This window comes from Armigeres subalbatus, chromosome 2 (assembly GCF_024139115.2).
Source record: "Armigeres subalbatus isolate Guangzhou_Male chromosome 2, GZ_Asu_2, whole genome shotgun sequence".
NCBI classification, from domain to species: Eukaryota; Metazoa; Arthropoda; class Insecta; order Diptera; family Culicidae; genus Armigeres; species Armigeres subalbatus.
The window spans coordinates 127,572,927-127,592,214 of NC_085140.1; the positions used below are offsets into that span (position 1 = coordinate 127,572,927).

At 35.3% G+C, this 19,288-nt stretch overlaps 2 protein-coding genes across 5 annotated transcripts in view; one reads left to right on the plus strand and one right to left on the minus strand.

Annotated features, from left to right (window-relative positions):
* LOC134210834 (putative phospholipase B-like lamina ancestor) overlaps positions 1-19,288 on the minus strand; it is a 142,094-nt gene that overhangs the window by 97,036 nt on the left and 25,770 nt on the right. The window lies entirely within an intron of this gene.
* On the plus strand, positions 12,288-14,481 carry LOC134215094 (THAP domain-containing protein 2-like). 2 transcript variants are annotated; one of them, XM_062694340.1, is made up of 3 exons: positions 12,288-12,493; positions 12,845-12,982; positions 14,176-14,481. In XM_062694340.1, the coding sequence occupies exons 1-3, from the start codon at positions 12,414-12,416 to the stop codon at positions 14,324-14,326; spliced, it is 369 nt and encodes a 122-aa protein (XP_062550324.1). In that variant the 5' UTR covers positions 12,288-12,413; the 3' UTR covers positions 14,327-14,481. The 2 variants fall into 2 exon arrangements, with proteins under 2 accessions (XP_062550324.1, XP_062550325.1); XM_062694341.1 differs by lacking the exon at positions 14,176-14,481 and adding an exon at positions 13,084-14,139.

A 19,288-nucleotide genomic window follows, 5' to 3' on the forward strand; every position in this document is an offset into this window, starting at 1 on the left:
GTATTCGGTAAATTTTACCGAAATCTCAACAGCAGAACTGTTCGGTAATTTATTTTACAGATTTTTTGTAAATTTTTCCATTGCTCAACTGTCAAAATCACCGAAAATCAGTTAAATTATTTACCGAACAGTTCTGCTGTTGAGATTTCGGTAAAATTTTACCGAATTCGGCGATTTATTTTAAGTGTGTATACACTCTGAGAAAAATTTATACTAAATAAATTTAAAGTTACACTAATGGGCTATTCGCCTGGTTGACCCCACATTCGATTAAGAGCGCACTATACTGGCGATAGTATAACTTTGATATATGGGGAGATAGTATAACTTCAGCTGGAAAATTAGATGGATTCTGCATCGAAAAATTGATTTGTTTTGCTAAATTAAAATGAGGAAAAACAATATTTTTAGTAAAAAATTTTATTTAGCACTTATATACATATCTTGATACATACACACTTAACTCATTTCACCGTATTCGGTAAATTTTACCGAAATCTCAACAGCAGAACTGTTCGGTAATTCATTTTACAGATTTTTTGTAATTTTTTCCATTGCTCAACTGTCAAAATCACCGAAAATCAGTTAAATTATTTACCGAACAGTTCTGCTGTTGAGATTTCGGTAAAATTTTACCGAATTCGGCGATTTATTTTAAGTGTGTAGTTTAATTATAGATATAATAATGATATCACTTTCATAAATTATGCACGTCAACACCTTTCTGGTTTGTGCAAGTATCGTTGAATGCGTCAATACATCCTGCGGCGCGTCATCATAGCAAATAGTGTTTATTTCTATGGAAAATCGTGCCATGTCACCTACGTTTCCGTAGTCCTCTTCTTACAAATAAAACGTTTTTCCGAATGATTTTATTTTGGTTTTCGGGGGCGGCCTTTTTATCTTCCGGCGATACCTATGAAGAACAATTTGAAGCAATGTTGTGCGAAATAAGTATAGTATTTTTTTACCATATTTGATCCAGAACTTACCTTTTCAATTTGTATACTATCGCCGCGCATCGATGTTTCTAAATATAATCCTTTTTTAATTGCGGAAAATATCTTTAACTTTCGTGAGCTGTTAGCCGTTTCAATGAAAAGAAAGCAGACTGTCAATACCGGAAATGCTAAGCAAAATACCTTCGCAAAAATCAGCGTTGGTATAATTTCTATGCTATGATAGTATTTATTTTAAACTAAGCTATGAATAAATTTCATTAATAATAAAATAGATTAGATTTTATACTATCTATGATTTTTTATATTTCTGAGTGTACCATTTCGATAACCTATACGGTTAGAAAAAAGTACTTAATATTAGGTACTTTTCACTCAAATCGGGGGTTCAGTGTGGGAACCCAAAATTAAGCAATTTTTTCTTGAAATTAAATAAAATTCACTTAATATTAAGTAAAATATACTTAATTTTAAATAGAAACTAACCAAAAGTTAGGTAAATTTATCTCAACTTTTTTAAATATGAGATTACTTAACGTTGGGTTCCCACACTTTAATGCCCTTGTTGAGTGGTTTTGCTCTTCATTTTATGACAACTAAAGGAAGAGGGAGGGAGATGCAAGAGAAAAAAAGTACCTAAAATTAGGTACTTTTTTCTAACCGTGAATTGTATAGAGTACTTTATGGTACAGAACACCAATCCGGTTGGTTTTCCAAGAAGTCGAAACCATTACTTGAATAATTTTTGGGACTGTGGGGTAAAAGTACGCAGGAACCGGTGGGGCAAGAGTACGCATATGAATCTTCAAGTTATGATGTCAAACCCGTATCTCCGGCCGAAATAAGACTTCTTCCAAAGCGTAAAGATCCACAACTAAGAAAAAAGGGACAGAATTTGAAATTATCACAAGTTTTTAGGATAAGTTGAAGTAATTTGGTGTTAGAACGGACTTAGCGAACAAAGCACTGAAGCGAAATAATGAAATTGTATTAGGACTTGTTGTACACCTAAACATAGCACGAAAACACAATTTCTCGCTTAACTTTTCAAAAGGACCTAAGTAACATTTTTTTCATGAATTAATTTGAGTACTGCAATCAAAAGCTTTCATGGTTTTCTATTGATTGCGCTATTCAAATTAATTCATGAAAAAATGTTACTTAGAACCTTTTGAAAAGTTAAGCGAGATTTCATCTAAATGTAGTAGTTTTTTAGTAGTTTTTTATATATATAAAAAACAATGGTTTTTCGTATGAAAGTGCACATTTTAGGACCCCCTCCCCCTCTAAGAGTTACGTTATCTTTAAACATTCCCTAATATATGCTCATTAAACATCAATTGAATGTTATTAACTCTTATTTGTGTTAATATATACTTAACGCACATGATTGGATAAATGCGTACTCTTACCCCACCCGATGCGCACTTTTACCCCACCGGTGGGATAAGAGTGCGTTTTCACTTGTCTTGCAATAAGGGTTCTACTATAGATAGTGGAATATATAGATGAGCGAAGATAAATCCTCTGTCTCCAAACGAACTGTCAAACGTGTCTCCAAACGAGCATGACGTCACGATTTCAATGGAAACGTTAAGGGCTGTGACGTCATACGCGCGTGTGCACGGGCAAAAAAATCGACTCAGCCATGCTTTCGCTCATCTATAGATTCTACTATCTATAGGTTCTACTAAAACGAATCTCAATAATTTCAATATTTTTTCCACTGGGTAACATAAAGGAAGAGTATATGAATCATCGACACTGATTTGATATGCAGAAGCTTGCTTCATAAGGGCCACATGATCGATTGAAAACTAAGTGCGTACTCTTGCCCCACTCTACTCTACCTCCAAAATTAAAAATAATAGAAAATATTTTTTCGAGGAAACTCAGACTCAAGTAAACTCTTTTGAAAATTCTAAAGATTTTATTATAGAGATTTGAACGAATTGTCCGCGCAACATAAGAATACTCAGAAGATAATTACCGAGAAATTCATACGATTTTCCTTACCAAGTGTAATAGATTTGACCGCCGTCGTCACCGACGATTTTCGGACCGACTCACACCTCTAGAACAATTATATTTGCTCAGAAACACAGCGCCAGCCGTTTTTTCATGGGGTACCACTTGATGCAAGAACGCTGTTTACGAGAACAACAGCGTGCGTGCGACAATAGGTGGAACCGGTTTCACGGATTTAACAAAATCGGCCATATCTCACACATCCACAAAAATCCACACACATTTATTGGCAAAAATCCATAGATTTAGAGCAAGATTACCGGGCGCGAGTATTAGCCGTTTGGCAGCGTAGTATCATTACTTGACACTTTACCGGTCGCTATACTAAACGCGCTGCTATAACAGTAGCGCGACTGACAGGTGACCAAATTTGGGCGCGATAAGAGCAAAGACTAATTAAGACGTCACTGTAGAGCTCACTCGAGGGACCACTTCTAGTACTGCATTTGGTCCCTCGGTACCCAAGTTTGACGTCTTGATGAATACCTTTTCTTCCATCAACTTTGCAATGTAGTAGCCTATGGCAACAACCCAAAGTTTGTTATGAACAGTTACGATTGTTTTGATAAATATGTTTCGAGCAAATCTCCAGAAAGAAATACCAGCGCCAAATATACTCTCGAGGTGATCAATATCAAGATGAAGAACTCTGATCGATACTGGATTACATTGAGGAAATGGTATTGCGGTCAGAGATTGGGCCCTACGTTGTGTGGAAATCATTGGTTTGGCAGCGATGGAGAACTATAAACAAGATAAACAGATTACAAAAAAATACGGACTATGATTTGCCTTCTATAGGCAGGAAGGACAATTTAACAAATAATACAATAAACGAAGGAGGGCGCGCATTCATATGACGCGCAGTGTTGTGATGCTGCTTTTGCGCGCACTGGCTGCTTCTCATCATTGCGTTAAGTGAATGGAACAATGGGCGCATTAGGAATTTTTTTTATTCCGTGCGTGCTATAGCATGATGTTGAAGCCGTCGATAGTTTGAATGCAAACAGGTATTCTGTGCAAAACCGTTGAGAAACGTAAGGTAAGAATTATTAGATTACATAAGAAAAGAATACATTTTAAAGCGGCTTCTCTTTTAGGGCCTATTAAAAAACTTTTGCAAGGATGATCGAAAAGTCGTCTACGAAGCCCTTAGAGTAACCGAAAAGAGCACGAAATGAGGTTCACTCGTGATCAATTTGACATCTTGTCACCCTAACGATGTTTGGTAGTGATCACGGATAACTTCGTAAACTCATTAATGAGTAAAAAAATAACCATTTTTTGATCTTGTATTGAGCTGTCAGAAAATGTGGAAAATTTGACAACTTGAAATGGGTGAAAAAACACTCATTTTCAGAATGTTGACCAACTTCAAAAGCGTTTACTTTTCAACCCATAAATGGGTGAAAAAAGTCTTGGAAGTTTTTGTTTTAAATTAAGCTGCCAGTTGAATGTTTGGATTAGACGAGGGATTAGAAGAATTATTGAGACCTGATTGTACGCGAGAACCATGGGAAAACTTGAACGTAAGTAATTGAAAACATTTCAAAATGAATGTCAGTAAACCTAACAGTTCGTTTTTTGTTTAATTAGGATCGGAACCGATGGAAGAGCATCTTCAACAAAACCATTATGCGGGTAGTCTAAACTGAAGAAAAAGTGATTGTACCAGCCAAAACTCTAATAGAATGTACAATTTATTACATAATATAAATAAATTATTGTGTTCATTTCATTCGTTTCACTCTTTCTTGAATTTGCAAAAAAATCCCATTTTCATTATTTTTCATTCCATCGCCATTCTAAAAAATGAGAGTTTTTTACCCATTTTCAACAAAAATCAATTTCCCTAAATGGGTAAAAATGCCACATTTTTTGACATATATTGCGTTTACTCATTTATGAGTAAAACGTGGTTTACTCATAATATGAGTAGATCCACTTATTCTTCAAAATGGGTGAAAATTTACCCTTTAATGAGTTTACGAGGTTCTCCGTGATGCAATAAACTTCACTCTATCCATAATTGGAGTTACACACAGATTCCAAAGCTCGTAACTCGTAACATACACGGAGAAATGGGAAAACTCAGAAATGGGTGTTTTTTCACCCATCTTGGAGATAACTGCACGGAGAAATGGGAAAACTCAGAAATGGGTGTTTTTCACCCATCTTGGAGATAACTGGACTAACCCATAAAATGAGTAAATGGCCTTTACCCATAAATGGGAAGGAGGTTTGTACGTCAAAAGTGATGTTTACTTTTCACCCACCTTCTCAAAAGCAAAACTGATCCAGATGGGTGAAAAATACCCATTTGGTCGAATCATTCAGCGGTTCTGAGGATTTGGTAATGAAACTAATATCGAATCGAAATATTTAAATTACATAACACAAAATTTAACTTATTTATTGTTTCTTAAAAGTAAAATATACATATTTAAGCTTCAAATCAGCTATTTAAAAACACTTCTTAATTAAAACTGCTGACCTCGTCGCAGGCTCTTCAAGTCCTTCTGAATTCTGGCAATTCAGTTTGATGTCTTTAGATACCCATATATTCCGTCATCTATCTTGTTTCACATTGGATTGTGCCGCTTTTGAAAAAGCATATCCGGAATGATGTAATTTTGGGTGTAATCTACGGAAAGCATAACATTATTTTTATCACTCTAGGAATATTTGATATGAGCACAGATATCTATATTAGATTCAGAAACACTTACCTTGAAGCTTGTTGACAACGGCAGATCCAGGCTAATAGTTTGGTAAATTAAGCACTAGCTTAAACGCTTTATTTGAAGACATTTTTCTTTTATTCTGAAATAAATATACAGAGGCAGATTCTTAGAAAAGGTGCTAAGTATTTTTTCAACCATAAACGAGTGAAAAACACCCATATTCCGCAGAAAACAGAGCTGTCTCAAGGTGAGCATTTTCCACCCATTTCATAAATTTTGGAATCCCCCACTTTTTTGACAGCTTCATATAGCTTTAAAAGGTGGGTGATTTTAAACCATAAAATGTGTACTCTCAAATCTCCGTGTGGACTAACCCATAAAATGAGTAAATGGCCTTTACCCATAAATGGGAAGGAGGTTTGTACGTCAAAAGTGATGTTTATTTTTCACCCACCTTCTCAAAAGCAAAACTGATCCAGATGGGTGAAAAATACCCATTTGGTCGAATCATTCAGCGGTTCTGAGGATTGGGTAATGAAACTAATATCGAATCGAAATATTTAAATTACATAACACAAAATTTAACTTATTTATTGTTTCTTAAAAGTAAAATATACATATTTAAGCAAAATATACATAAATAGCTGATTTTATTTGAAAACACTTCTTAATTAAAACTGCTGACCTCGTCGCAGGCTCTTCAAGTCCTTCTGAACTCTGGCAATTCAGTTTCATGTCTTTAGATACCCATAATTCCGTCATCTATCTTGTTTCACATTGGATTGTGCCGCTTTTGAAAAAGCATATCCGGAATGGTGTAATTTCGGGTGTAATCTACGGAAAGCACAACATTATTTTTATCACTCTCGGAATATTTGGTATGAGCACAGATATCTATATTAGATTCAGAAACACTTACCTTGAAGCTTGTTGACAACGGCAGATCCAGGCTAATAGCTTGGTAAATTAGGCACTAGCTTAAACGCTTTATTTGAAGACATTTTTCTTTCATTCTGATATAATAAGTCTACAGAGGCAGATTCTTAGAAAAGGTGCTAAGTATTTTTTCAACCATAAACGAGTGAAAAACACCCATATTCCGCACAAAACAGAGCTGTCTCAAGGTGGGCATTTTCCACCCATTTCATAAATTTTTAAATCCCCCACTTTTTTGACAGCTTCATATAGCTTTAAAAGGTGGGTGATTTTAAACCATAAAATGTGTACTCTCAAATCTCCGTGTACAGTAACATAAAGTATATCTGATATAAATATTTGCGGCTCCTAATGTAATGACTCAAAATAAACGCTTCTCCCCACACATTCATGATAAGTAATGTTTTGCAAATGTACGTCACTCATGATATTTAATTAACATTTCATAAATGGAAAATCAGGAAGGTTACAGTGATGTTTAGAAGGTGTAGCTTACGAAATCGTCAGGAGCCGTCTTTTCGTGCCAGAGTCAGTTTTACGAGAAATCATAAAAATACAACGACTTTTCTACTGCTGCCCAGAATCAATACGCGGTTGCGGTTGGAAAGGCAGAGAAACCCAAAATATACATTGAAGTCTAAATGACGATACATGTATTGTGTGATGCCGCAGATAGATCTATTGAGAAGCAATCTTTTTATGTAAAGATTAAGTGGTCAAACTATTTGAAGTAGTATGTGTAGACTTTTGGTGAATTTATGAGCAAAATAATGTAAATGTAGGAATGGGTTTTTTGAAGATTACTAAAATTTAAAAACAATTCTTTGAATTTCGATAAAAATATTTTGTTTTACTGTAAAAACGCTTGTATTCTTGTATTTTGTAGCAATAGGTGAATTCGAGAATTCCGTGAATTAACCTCGGGAAAATCTTCGAAGCTGTCAAAAAACGATGGAAAAAATATAATAATATGTTTTTTGTCCATTAATTCATTTTTCATTGATTTCAATCTCATATTATATTAAAATTTTGGCTCTTACACTGACAAACCGAGATATGGAACTTCATAGGCCGTCGAGGCTCTGCGACGTGCCAAATTAGAATCTCCAGGACGTCAGATAATCGCGATCGTGTTGAGTGCCTGTTGCACCAGGGAAAATTTTGTCTAGTTGTAAAGTTGAAGCATGACCAGGATCGCTGGCTATTTGGGAACATGACAGGAAGCAACTCTTTCCCTGCCGAAATGATTTGCGTTTCTTTTTGAAAATTATTTCTGAACATTTTTTCATATGTTGGGATTTGCATAACATTTGGCTAGTCGCCGTAGTAACACATGAAGTACTAGTTACTCAACGCTGTACTTGCATCAAGGTGATATTAAAATGCGGTTGTACAATTTTCTACTCTAGTACATCATGAGCACTAAAATAGCGTACTCTTATATGGGACATGAACGTCTTAATTAGTCCTTGATAAGAGCGCTGCTATTTGATGAACTGTCAACTGACAAACGTCACCGGTACGGAATACAGCAACCAAATTGAGAGCCGAAAATAGTGACTGATACGGAAACGAGTGACGAAACTAAAATGAAAGCGCTGCGCGGGTGATTAAAATGCTCGCGACCGATAATGATGCTGTTATGATGTATTTCAGCGCACACAACCATTCTCCACGCGAACTACTTATAAAATCTATATTCAAATAAACTTTATGTATGGTCTCGAATTAGCAATTATTTAATTTATACAATTTATATTATATTAGGGTGGAGCTATTGCAAAAATTTATAACGGCGACACATATAGGGGAACTGTACCGGTTTTGGCCATGTTCCTAATTTGACCTATTTTGCGAATAACTCTAAAAATAAAGCAATTCGGAAGGGTTTTATTAGTTCCAACAAGAGATATATCCCTCACGAATCAACGCTGCTTTTAACTGATCGATTATTTTGGAAAAATATGTATTTTTCAGGGTTGGCCAAAATAGGCACTAAGTTGGGCAAAACCGGTGCACTTCTCCTATATGTATTTTTGGCAGTGTCAGGTGTTTGTTGTCCGATATGTGACGTCAACATATCAATCAACTCAGGAAAAGTAAAAAAATATAAAAAGGGTCAACATTTCACCCAAGTGAAAAATACAAGCGCTAAAAAAATAGCATTTCAGACATGCCCCCAAAATTTATTTAATAATTCGGATTATCTTCGGTATCCAACGGTCTGACCATGGATTTGAACTAGTTTTCCGAAACTTGATTTATTTTCCCGTCAAACGCTGTCAAAACCAAAGATATCGGTTGATATTTCACGGTCATTTGAATTTTGACAAAATTTTGCCTGTCCCGATTTTTTTTTTTTTTTTTTTTTTAAACTATTTTTATTTGCTAATTATCAAATACATGCATTCATCTCTTAGACTAGGTGTTCCGTGTTTTCTTAACACTATCATCCTTATTTGCTATGTTACGCTTTTAGTTATTATTAATACATTTCAATTGCCTCTGGTAGTTAGAAATTTTTCCTCTGGTTGAATTGAACCATGTAGGAATTACAATGTTTTAAACTTAAACTAAACTTAACCTATTTTATACTAAGGGTACAAGGAGTTAATCGTTGCAATAGAAGATTGCAACGATTTTTGTCTAAAATTGGAAATTATTTTGTTGGACATTTGTTGCAATGTCTCAATATTAGAAATTCTATGAAGTTCATTGGTACTATACCACGGAGGCAACTTCAGAATCATTTTCAAAATTTTATTTTGAATCCTCTGGAGTGCCTTCTTTCTGGTATTGCAGCAACTAGCCCATATTGGCACAGCATACAACATGGCAGGTCTAAAATTTGTTTGTAAATCAAAAGTTTGTTCTTAAGACAAAGTTTTGATTTTCTGTTTATAAGTGGATATAGACATTTAATATATTTGTTACATTTGGCTTGAAGGCCTTCAATGTGATTTTTAAAAGTTAATTTTTGATCTAGCAGAAGTCCTAAATATTTAGCTTCGCTAGACCAATTAATTGGAACCCCATTCATAGTGACAATATGTCTGCTAGAAGGTTTCAAATAAGAAGCTCTCGGCTTATGTGGGAAAATTATAAGCTGAGTTTTGGAAGCATTCGGGGAAATTTTCCATTTTTGCAAGTAAGTGGAGAAAATATCCAAACTTTTTTGCAATCTACTACAAATGACACGAAGGCTTCGCCCTTTGGCTGAGAGGCCCGTGTCATCTGCAAACAAAGATTTTTGACACCCTGGTGGTAAATCAGGTAAGTCAGAAGTAAAAATGTTATACAATATGGGCCCCAGTATGCTGCCTTGGGGGACACCAGCCCTTACAGGTAATCTATCAGATTTAGTATTCTGATAGTTTACCTGCAGCGAGCGATCTGATAAATAATTTTGGATCAGTTTAATGATGTACAGAGGAAAATTAAAATTCATCAATTTTACAATCAAACCTTCATGCCAAACACTGTCAAATGCTTTCTCTATATCAAGAAGAGCAACTCCAGTCGAATATCCTTCAGATTTGTTGAGCCGAATTAAGTTCGTAACTCTTAATAACTGATGAGTGGTTGAATGCCCATGGCGAAAACCAAATTGCTCATCAGCAAAAAATAGAATTGTCATTAATATGAACCATCATTCTATTTAAAATAATCTTTTCAAACAGTTTGCTTATTGAAGAAAGCAAACTGATTGGGCGATAACTAGAAGCCTCAGCTGGATTTTTGTCCGGCTTCAAAATTGGAACAACTTTGGCGTTTTTCCATTTATCTGGAAAGTATGCCAATTGAAAACATTTGTTAAATAAATTAACCAAAAAGGATAAAGAGCTCTCAGGAAGTTTTTGATAAGTATGTAGAAAATACCATCATCACCCGGGCTTTCATATTTTTAAATTTTCTAGTAATAGATCTCACTTCATCCAAATTAGTTCCCAACGAAGGGTCCAAAACATTCTCTTGATTGAGAATGTCTTCGAAGCTCCGTGTAACCTGATCCTCAATTGGACTAGTGAGACCTAGACTAAAATTATGGGCACTCTCGAACTGCTGAGCAAGTTTTTGAGCCTTTTCGCCATTTGTTAATAAACTTTTATTTCCCTCTTTAAGCGCTGGAATTGGCTTTTGAGGTTTTTTAAGAATTTTGTTAATTTCCAAAAGGATTTCGAACTGGGATCCAACTTCGAGACATTATTCTCAAAGTTGGTATTTCTCAGAATAGCGAAACGTTTTTAATTTCATTTTGCAAATCTCGCCAAATAACTTTCAACGCGGGATCGCGAGTTCTCTGGTATTGCCTTCTTCTCACATTTTAAGACGGATCAGTAGCTGAAGATCGTCATCAATAATAATGGAGTTGAATTTAACTTCACATTTCGAATTGCAATGCCTCTGGCTTCGACAATTAAATTTGTCAAAGATACGAGAGCATTATCAATATCACTTTTGGTATCGAGAGGAATATCAACATCAAAATTCCTATCGATATACGTTTTATAGAATCCCAATCAGCTCTATGATAATTAAAAGTAGAGCTGATTGGATTATAAATGGCTTCTTGTGAGATTTCAAATGTCACAGGAAGGTGATCAGAGTCAAAGTCAGCATGAGTTACCAATTGGCCATACAGCTGACTTGAATCCGTTAAAACTAAATCAATTGTAGAAGGATTTCGACTGGAAGAAAAACAAGTTGGTCCATTGGGATATTGAATAGTATAATATCCCGCAGAACAATCTTCAAATAAAATTTTACCATTGGAATTGCTTTGAGCATTATTCCATGAACGGTGTTTGGCATTGAAGTCACCAATTACGAAGAATTTTGATTTGTTGCGAGTCAGAATTTGAAGATCAGCTTTCAACAAATTCTTTTGCTGCCCATTGCATTGAAAAGGCAAGTAGGCTGCAATGAAGGAAAATTGTCCAAAATTTGTTTCAACAGAAACTCCCAAGGTTTCAAAAACTTTGGTTTCAAACGAAGAAAATAATTTATGTTTGATACGTCTATTAATGACAATGGCGACCTCACCACAGGCGCTGTCAAGACGATCATTTCTATAGATAAAATAGTTTGGATCTCTTTTAATGGAGAGTCCTGGTTTTAAATACGTTTCAGTTATAATGGCAATATGCACATTATGAACTGAAAGGAAGTTGAATAATTCATCTTCCTTACCCTTTAGAGAGCGGGCATTCCAATTTAGAACTTTCACAAAATTATTTAGATCCATTAAAACGGAGTCCGATAACAATTTTTTGTGTGTACTTTATACCAACCTTGGCTGTCCCGATCATTCTGTGTTACGTGCAGTGTTCCTTCCCTGATAGATGATGCTCAAATGGCAGTGATATTTTTCAAGTTCGATCTTTAGTCAGTTCCTCCTCTCATTCGGGAAGCTATTCTAAAGTGAAGCTTGAAGAAAATAACAAAGCTTTCGGATGTGAGCTGAATAATTGGACCGTCTTGCTTTGGTGTAAAAAAAAGACTGATTTATTTCTACAATAATTTTGGTATATATACCAACAATCAATATGAAACTAGCGATTTTTTCGTGGTTCCAGTTGCGCAAGCTATGAAACATCCTCGGTACCCAGAATTGTCATCTCAGCAAACAATACGTAATCTATGAACGCACTTTAGTACAAGGTTCAGCACTGATGTCATGGCAACATTTTACAATAATAACAACGAAAATGTTTGCTGGCATCTGTTGCCTTATCAAGAGAAAATTCAAATTCCTCTGCAGAAGTGTGTACTATTCTAGAAGCAGAAGCACTTTCCGAAGATTACGATGGGGAAAATATGTGCGGCAGTTGGATGCAACCAGAAAGCACCAGGCTCATTATTTAGGTTTCCGCATGATCCTGTGAGGTAATTTCCCCTAATAGATTCTGGTATATTTTGTTAGACGATTGGAAAGGCTTAACATAGGGTCCCTGAGCATACTTATAAATTCAATAGATGAAGTGTCGGTTTCAATGAACCATATTTCATCAATCATGAACTTCGTAGCTTGAATTCTATTAATTACGAGTTTCAAATTCAGGGGCGCATCGTGTGCAATGCCAACGGTTTATGTTGACATCATATATTGTTTAAAATGTTCTGCCTGTTTATCTTTAATGTTGCTTAATTCTATAGATTTGCTCTACTCGACCATATGGAATTGCCCAGATAAAGAAATATAATATAAGCGTATTAAAACCTATTTTATTTTTACAGGAGGGAAAAATGGCTTGTTCTATGTGACGAAGATCTACGAGCAAGAGAGCGAAAAGTCAGTCAGTTCCAGCATCGAAGATTATGCTGGAAGCACTTCGAACCTTGGTGTTTCGTAGATGCTGATAACCCTTCCAAAGGGTAAATATTTGTAATCACTATATCTATAGTATGTCGAAAACAAATCGATCGTTTTTACAACACACTTTTTTTTCAAAACTACCATCTCGTTAAATTCTCAGGACAAAACTTAGTCGTTTGGATTACATCACTATGGCTCTCTACGTCTTTTACCAAAAGTTCTAGTCTAGTCCTTTAGCTTAGTCTTTGATCCGCGCCTCACATGCCTCATAAGGACATATAATTGCCTAGCTCATCCACAGATCTAAAATAACATGAATATCAGGTATATTTGTATTGTTCATTCACACAATGTGCTTATTATACGTCTCGAATGACTCGAGAATTGTCGATTTTGACACGTTTCACGTAAGACGACCGTATATTTCAAATGGGATGTATCGACAATTCTCACTTCATTCGAAGCGCCTTATCTCATACGAGACGCAGAAAAATCACAAACATGTAACAAGTAATACATAGACACTTTAACCGACTGTGTCGTGAAACCAGTAGTTTGCTGGACGCTGGAAAGCTGTTGCTGTTAGTGCTCCATTCACGAAGGTAATACTAATGCGTCGCCGCAACACGGAATCACGGCGATTTAGATGTCTGATGTCGGATAAGCCGTTACGAATGTACAATTTTCCAAAAATAATGTCATTGATTGGCCGCTCTGAAAAATAACATAGTAAGTAATCATGCGCCTCCATGCTCGTGTGATGCACATATTGCAAAAGGTGTTTGTAGAAGGAATATGGGAAGACCCCAGGTTTTTATGAGATATCACTTTTTTAAATCAATCTTAATATTCTTCCATAATCTACTATCCAACTGGAGCTTGGCCTGCATTGCAACTTGTTATTCTGTTAGCAATCCCTCAGATATAAATTGAAAGCTTTTTTTGCCCACCATTACATGAGAATTTATCTTTATGGATACGCTATGCCAAAGGTGTCGAAAATGTTTCCCACCAGAAAACACATTTCTATCTCTAATGATGTTGAATTTTTAACTATAGTTCTTCACTCAAAATATCACTTTTTAATTAACGTTATAGCCATATATCATATTAGTTTGTACATTACTCTCTGATATACTATTTGCTGCACTGGGTGAATTGAAAGGTGGATTTGATCGGGAACTTATTATGGTGCTTTTGGATATAATAAATAATATGTACTACAGCATTTTTATTTTTACTTGATTTCCAGCTTAATCAGAACTGCTGTACCAAGAGAGGTAGAAGTCATTGAGCAAACTAAATCGGTGCATTTTGATGATATGTTTGATGTCGATTATTTAGAAGGCGACTGGGAACATGTTCAAGAACACATCAATAACCCGTATGATATCACAGGTTAGAATGTTTATTTTTAGTGATAAATTAGGAACATCCATAAGTAGCGTCTCAAGGCTAGTAAAATCGGTAGTAATAATACATTAAAAATTTGCGAACACTTTTGTAATATAAATCAGAAACATGGAACGCTGATATCCGCAGCAGTTTTCTATTTACGTTTGAATTTGAATAATTTGTTCAAGATCCATGTAGTATGTTAAGGTCCATACAGCATACATCAGCAAATTACGTAAAATTATTACGCTACGATGTATACACCTTTTTTGAATAATTGAAAAAGGTGCACACAAAAAGCATTACGAACATGTGGGTGGAGGTTGAAAATGGTCAACCCTAGCGTACGTACATTTTCTTCAATTAAAACAAGCTTTATTATTTTACTGTTTTACTTAATGAAGAAATTATTGTACAATTTTCTATAGATTATGAGCAGCTTTTCTTGTTGGAGAAAAAGCAGAATGAAATTTTAAGGACAAAACTTGACCATACATTAAAAATGCTGGCTTCGGTGAGAAAATTTAAAAAACAGTTACAACGGAAATTTTTAAGATGCCAACAAATCGTTGAAAAGAAAATAACGTCCAACAAAATCTTAAAAAATAAGCTAAAGGAAAGCAAAAAAATCAAGAAACAAGATGAAAAGCTTCTTGAAGAGATTAAAGCTAATGATATATTGCACGAATCAGTAACCAATGCGGGACGAAATAAGTATGCACGGCGATACAAGAATATTCGAATTCAAGCTACGAAGCTGAAGCTGACATCGGCAGCTGGCTATAGATGCCTACGCAAATCGCAAATGATCACAATGCCGCATCCCAAGACAATTACTAAATGGCAGAAATCGGTTTCTATAGAACCCGGGTTTAACAGAGAAATTTTATCAAGAATGCAGATAGCTGGAAAATCAATGGAACCAAAAGAAAAGATAGTTTCTATTATGATTGATGGAATGTCTATCAAGCCGATGATTCAATATAATGCAAAAATAGATAAGTTCTATGGATTTCCGAATGATGGAACTGATAAACCTCACGAGGACAACTGGGCAGAAATGTTAGCAACTGAAGCAATAACCGTGATGGTGAGAAGCATTTACCCCGGCATACAGAAACAGTTTAAGCAGGTAAATGAATTAATTGAATTATAATATACATAATAAAGCTTCAACCACTGGCTTTATCATTAAATAAGAATATAAACGGCTTAGATTTCATAAAAACATAAAAAATATGAACTACTTAGATTTTATAATGAAACAGATTTTGTGACATTTATCTCCATTTGATCCATACACAATCGGTCACAGTTTAGCCCCGTTGGTAGATAAAATAACAAGTAGGGAAGACCGGGGCTGGTTGGTCGTGTGGCTTTTGTGATAAGGCTTTTGAGCACAGTGGCGACATCTATATTGGTTTTGGGGGGATATTACCGATGAAATTTCAGATGTTTTTGTGTTACCGTTTGCACAGGAGAATTTTTCTTGTGTTTTCGGCACTAGTGAGCAAATTTATGCTATTGTAAAGTAGTGTTTGTAACACGAATCAATTTACATCCGGTTTTCAAAAACATGGTACGTATTTAAAATTCTGTAACATTTTCCAGGTTAACTTTACTTTTGTGTTTGTAAATCGTGATTGTTCTTGAAATCATCCATTGGAGAAGGGTGGCCAAATTTTCTGTGGACTGATTGGCCCACAGAATTGGTAAATTTAGTAAATGTCAATCGTCACAAATTTTAGCCGATTCCCCATTACAAGTAGAATTGAAGGAAGAGAAAATTATATTGAACGAAAGTGTACGCTGATGGAGAAAAAGAAAAAAGCGAAAATTGTAATAAGTTCACTTAATTTTTCAAAAAGACTGAAAAGTGATGATATTTCAATACAATATGTACTGCCTTTTTCACTTATGAAAATTATCCACTGATACATGCAATGTATTTCACTTGATTTAACAAACTTTGCCAATTTACCAACTTTGCCAATTTATCCTTTTTCTTGTATGCAATATTGAATACAAGCTCCATAGTAACGACGACCTGTAATTTTAAAAAGAGATGGAAAAATGAGTCGAATCAAATGAAGCCTTTTTGTTACATCATAATATGATATATGCTGTTAATTTTTATACTGTGCAGAATGAGTAAAGACATTCCGAAAGCAAAACTAGGCCAACCAGCCCCTTGCTCTCCTACATAGTTTAAAACATGTTCAGTTTCATCTCATCTAAAACGAAGATTTTAATGTTTTCAGGTTATCGGTTACTTCTTAGCAAATTCCACGCTTGGGAGTAATGCCCAAAAGAATATTGTGTGTGAAGCCGTTAAATTATTGAGAAAAGCTGGGTTCACACCTGTTCTTTTGGTAATGGATCAGCATCCAACAAATGTAAAAATGGCTTCAGATTTAGGAGTAACTGAAGATAAGCCATATTTTATGGTTGATGAAAAACAAATCGTAGTATTTTACGATAATCCGCATTTAATGAAATCCATCAGAAACAATTTACACTCGAAGAACATTCTTATAAATAATGAGATTATATCATTTAGCCATATCACCCACCTTTTCAACGAAGACGTCAATAAAAATCCAAGATTGGCTCCTGGATTGTCCAAAAAAGCGGTAACATTACCCGCATTTTCGAAAATGCATGTCAAGACAGCAGTAAAACTTTGAGCAGAACAACGGCTAAAGCTTTGCGATGTTACGTCGAAATCAGTAAATTGAACGAAAGCGCCCTACCGACGGCTTCATTTATTGAAAAATGGATGGTCTATTCGACGTATTCAATTCGCGTCAAGTCGTCAATTCTGTAAAGGTATTTTGTGAAAAAAATAATAAAATCAGTCGTTTATTGAATATTTTTAGCCGCTCCAGAATCCAGTCAAAAATGATTCATGCCACTGGCAGTTTCTTGACGAGGTAAAGTCAATTTTCCAAGAACTCACTTTTGTCCCCAATACAAGTTTCGATCCTTCAAAAGTAAGTATTTTTATTATATAGTTGTGCTCCAATTTTATCACCTGCTTGGGTCATGTTGGAAACAGTTTTCAAAAAAATATAGGATAGGTTTTAATCAATTTCATACTCCTTTCTCTACCACAAATTTCAAACAATATATCAACCGTGAACAGAAGAGAGAGATATCAACCGTGAACATAAACCAAACCAAATTTCTTCTTCTTCTTGTTCAATTGGTATTGTGAAGTTTTAGCAATAAAATATGAAATCTACCATTTTTTTTCGAGTAGGGGAACTGTTCCGTTTTTCATGTCATTGAACATATATTCATCTCATAGCAAAACAAAGAAATACAGCACCAATCCCAGAGCTTCTTTTTGCTAACACGCGACTAACAAAAAAACACAAAAATAAGAAACAAACCAAACTCCTTTTCATTGCATTGTTTTTGATGGGATGGGACGCACCGTTTCCCTATATGTTTGCAGATAGAATTACAAATCCATTACAAATTTACAAAACGACTTATCTGCTTTTTTAAACAAAGTTCAAACGTCGATTTGTCGAATCTGAGAGCACCTCACGCAAACCAACACCGTTAAGAGGATACGAGACGCACGAACAATCAGCAAATCGTCATCATTTTCATCATTGAAAGTCGTTTTGAAAATTTGGTATTGAAATATAGTATATTAAGTAATAGAGTATCTCTACAGAATTACCTACCATAATCCTTACAGATAAAATAGGTTATATCACTAAATTTACATAATTTTATAGGCTTTGGAAGATGCTGAAACTTGTTTAAAGCCGGTTCAAATGCATCCGCCGTGCATTGCAGGATACTTGCAAAACATAAGTGCATTGAAAGTTCTCTGGCATAATCTGCATGTCCAGCATGGATTCAAGTGCTTGTGTCTTGGCTACACTGATCAGGACCCACTGGAGAATGAGTTCAGTCGGGTTAGACGATCATGTGGTAGCAATGACCAACCAAATGCACACCAATTCGGTGTTGCTATTAAATACGGATGCATCCAAAGAAATTTGGACAACGACTCTAATACAAATTGCGTTGAGAGCGATGCATCAACTTTGTTGCCCATAGAGCCAGATGATAATGTCGACCCGTTGTACATATGCGAGGAAGATGTACTGACACGTCCGTTTGAGCCGATTGATTTTGAACATATTGACTCACCCGATAATTCAGAGCTGAACGCATTGGTATACGTTGTTGGATCGCAACTAAAAAAACTGGAGCATACATGTTGCAGAGACAAGTTGAACATGGAGTGCTCGGATGAAAGTTCAAAAAATATACAATACAGCTTCATTCGACACAAAAAATTTGATAATGCCGCGAATTATAATTTTCCCAATAGCTCTGCTATGGAAATAGGAATTTTACTGCAGATGGCTTTTACGAACAAATTTCGTCAATTTCTTAATGAAAACAGATCTATGGTAAAGTCACGTTTGAAAGAGTACATCGATTTTCAGGACTATAAGCATTTAGTATGCTCCGTTTGCTTTGAGAAGCTGCTGAATTGTTTGCTAAACACGCTCATCAAAGGTCAGATGGCAAAGATCCAGAATATCTATAATAAGAAAAGACGAAGCTGTAAAACTAACCGAAAAGCAAGGAAAATGAATATACCTCCAAAATTTAATCATCGGAGCATACAAATAAAACATTCAACGAGAGAACAGCAGCAGCCGCACATTAAATCAAAATTTCGCAAAAAGTCTTGTCAAGATAAAATAACTAATAAAAAATGGGGAATCCTTATCAAAGTGCCCCTGTATCTACGAATGGCGATGGTGATAATTCACTGGAAAGCATGCAGAGAGCGGTAGAAGTTTTGGAAGCTTTACTATCGACATTACCAGAGAAACAGATAGTTGAAGTTGAAAAAAGGTTACTTCAATTACACAACCTATGGGAAGATCCATTAATTACGTAACGCAGAAGTTGACCATTTTCAACCCCCCTCC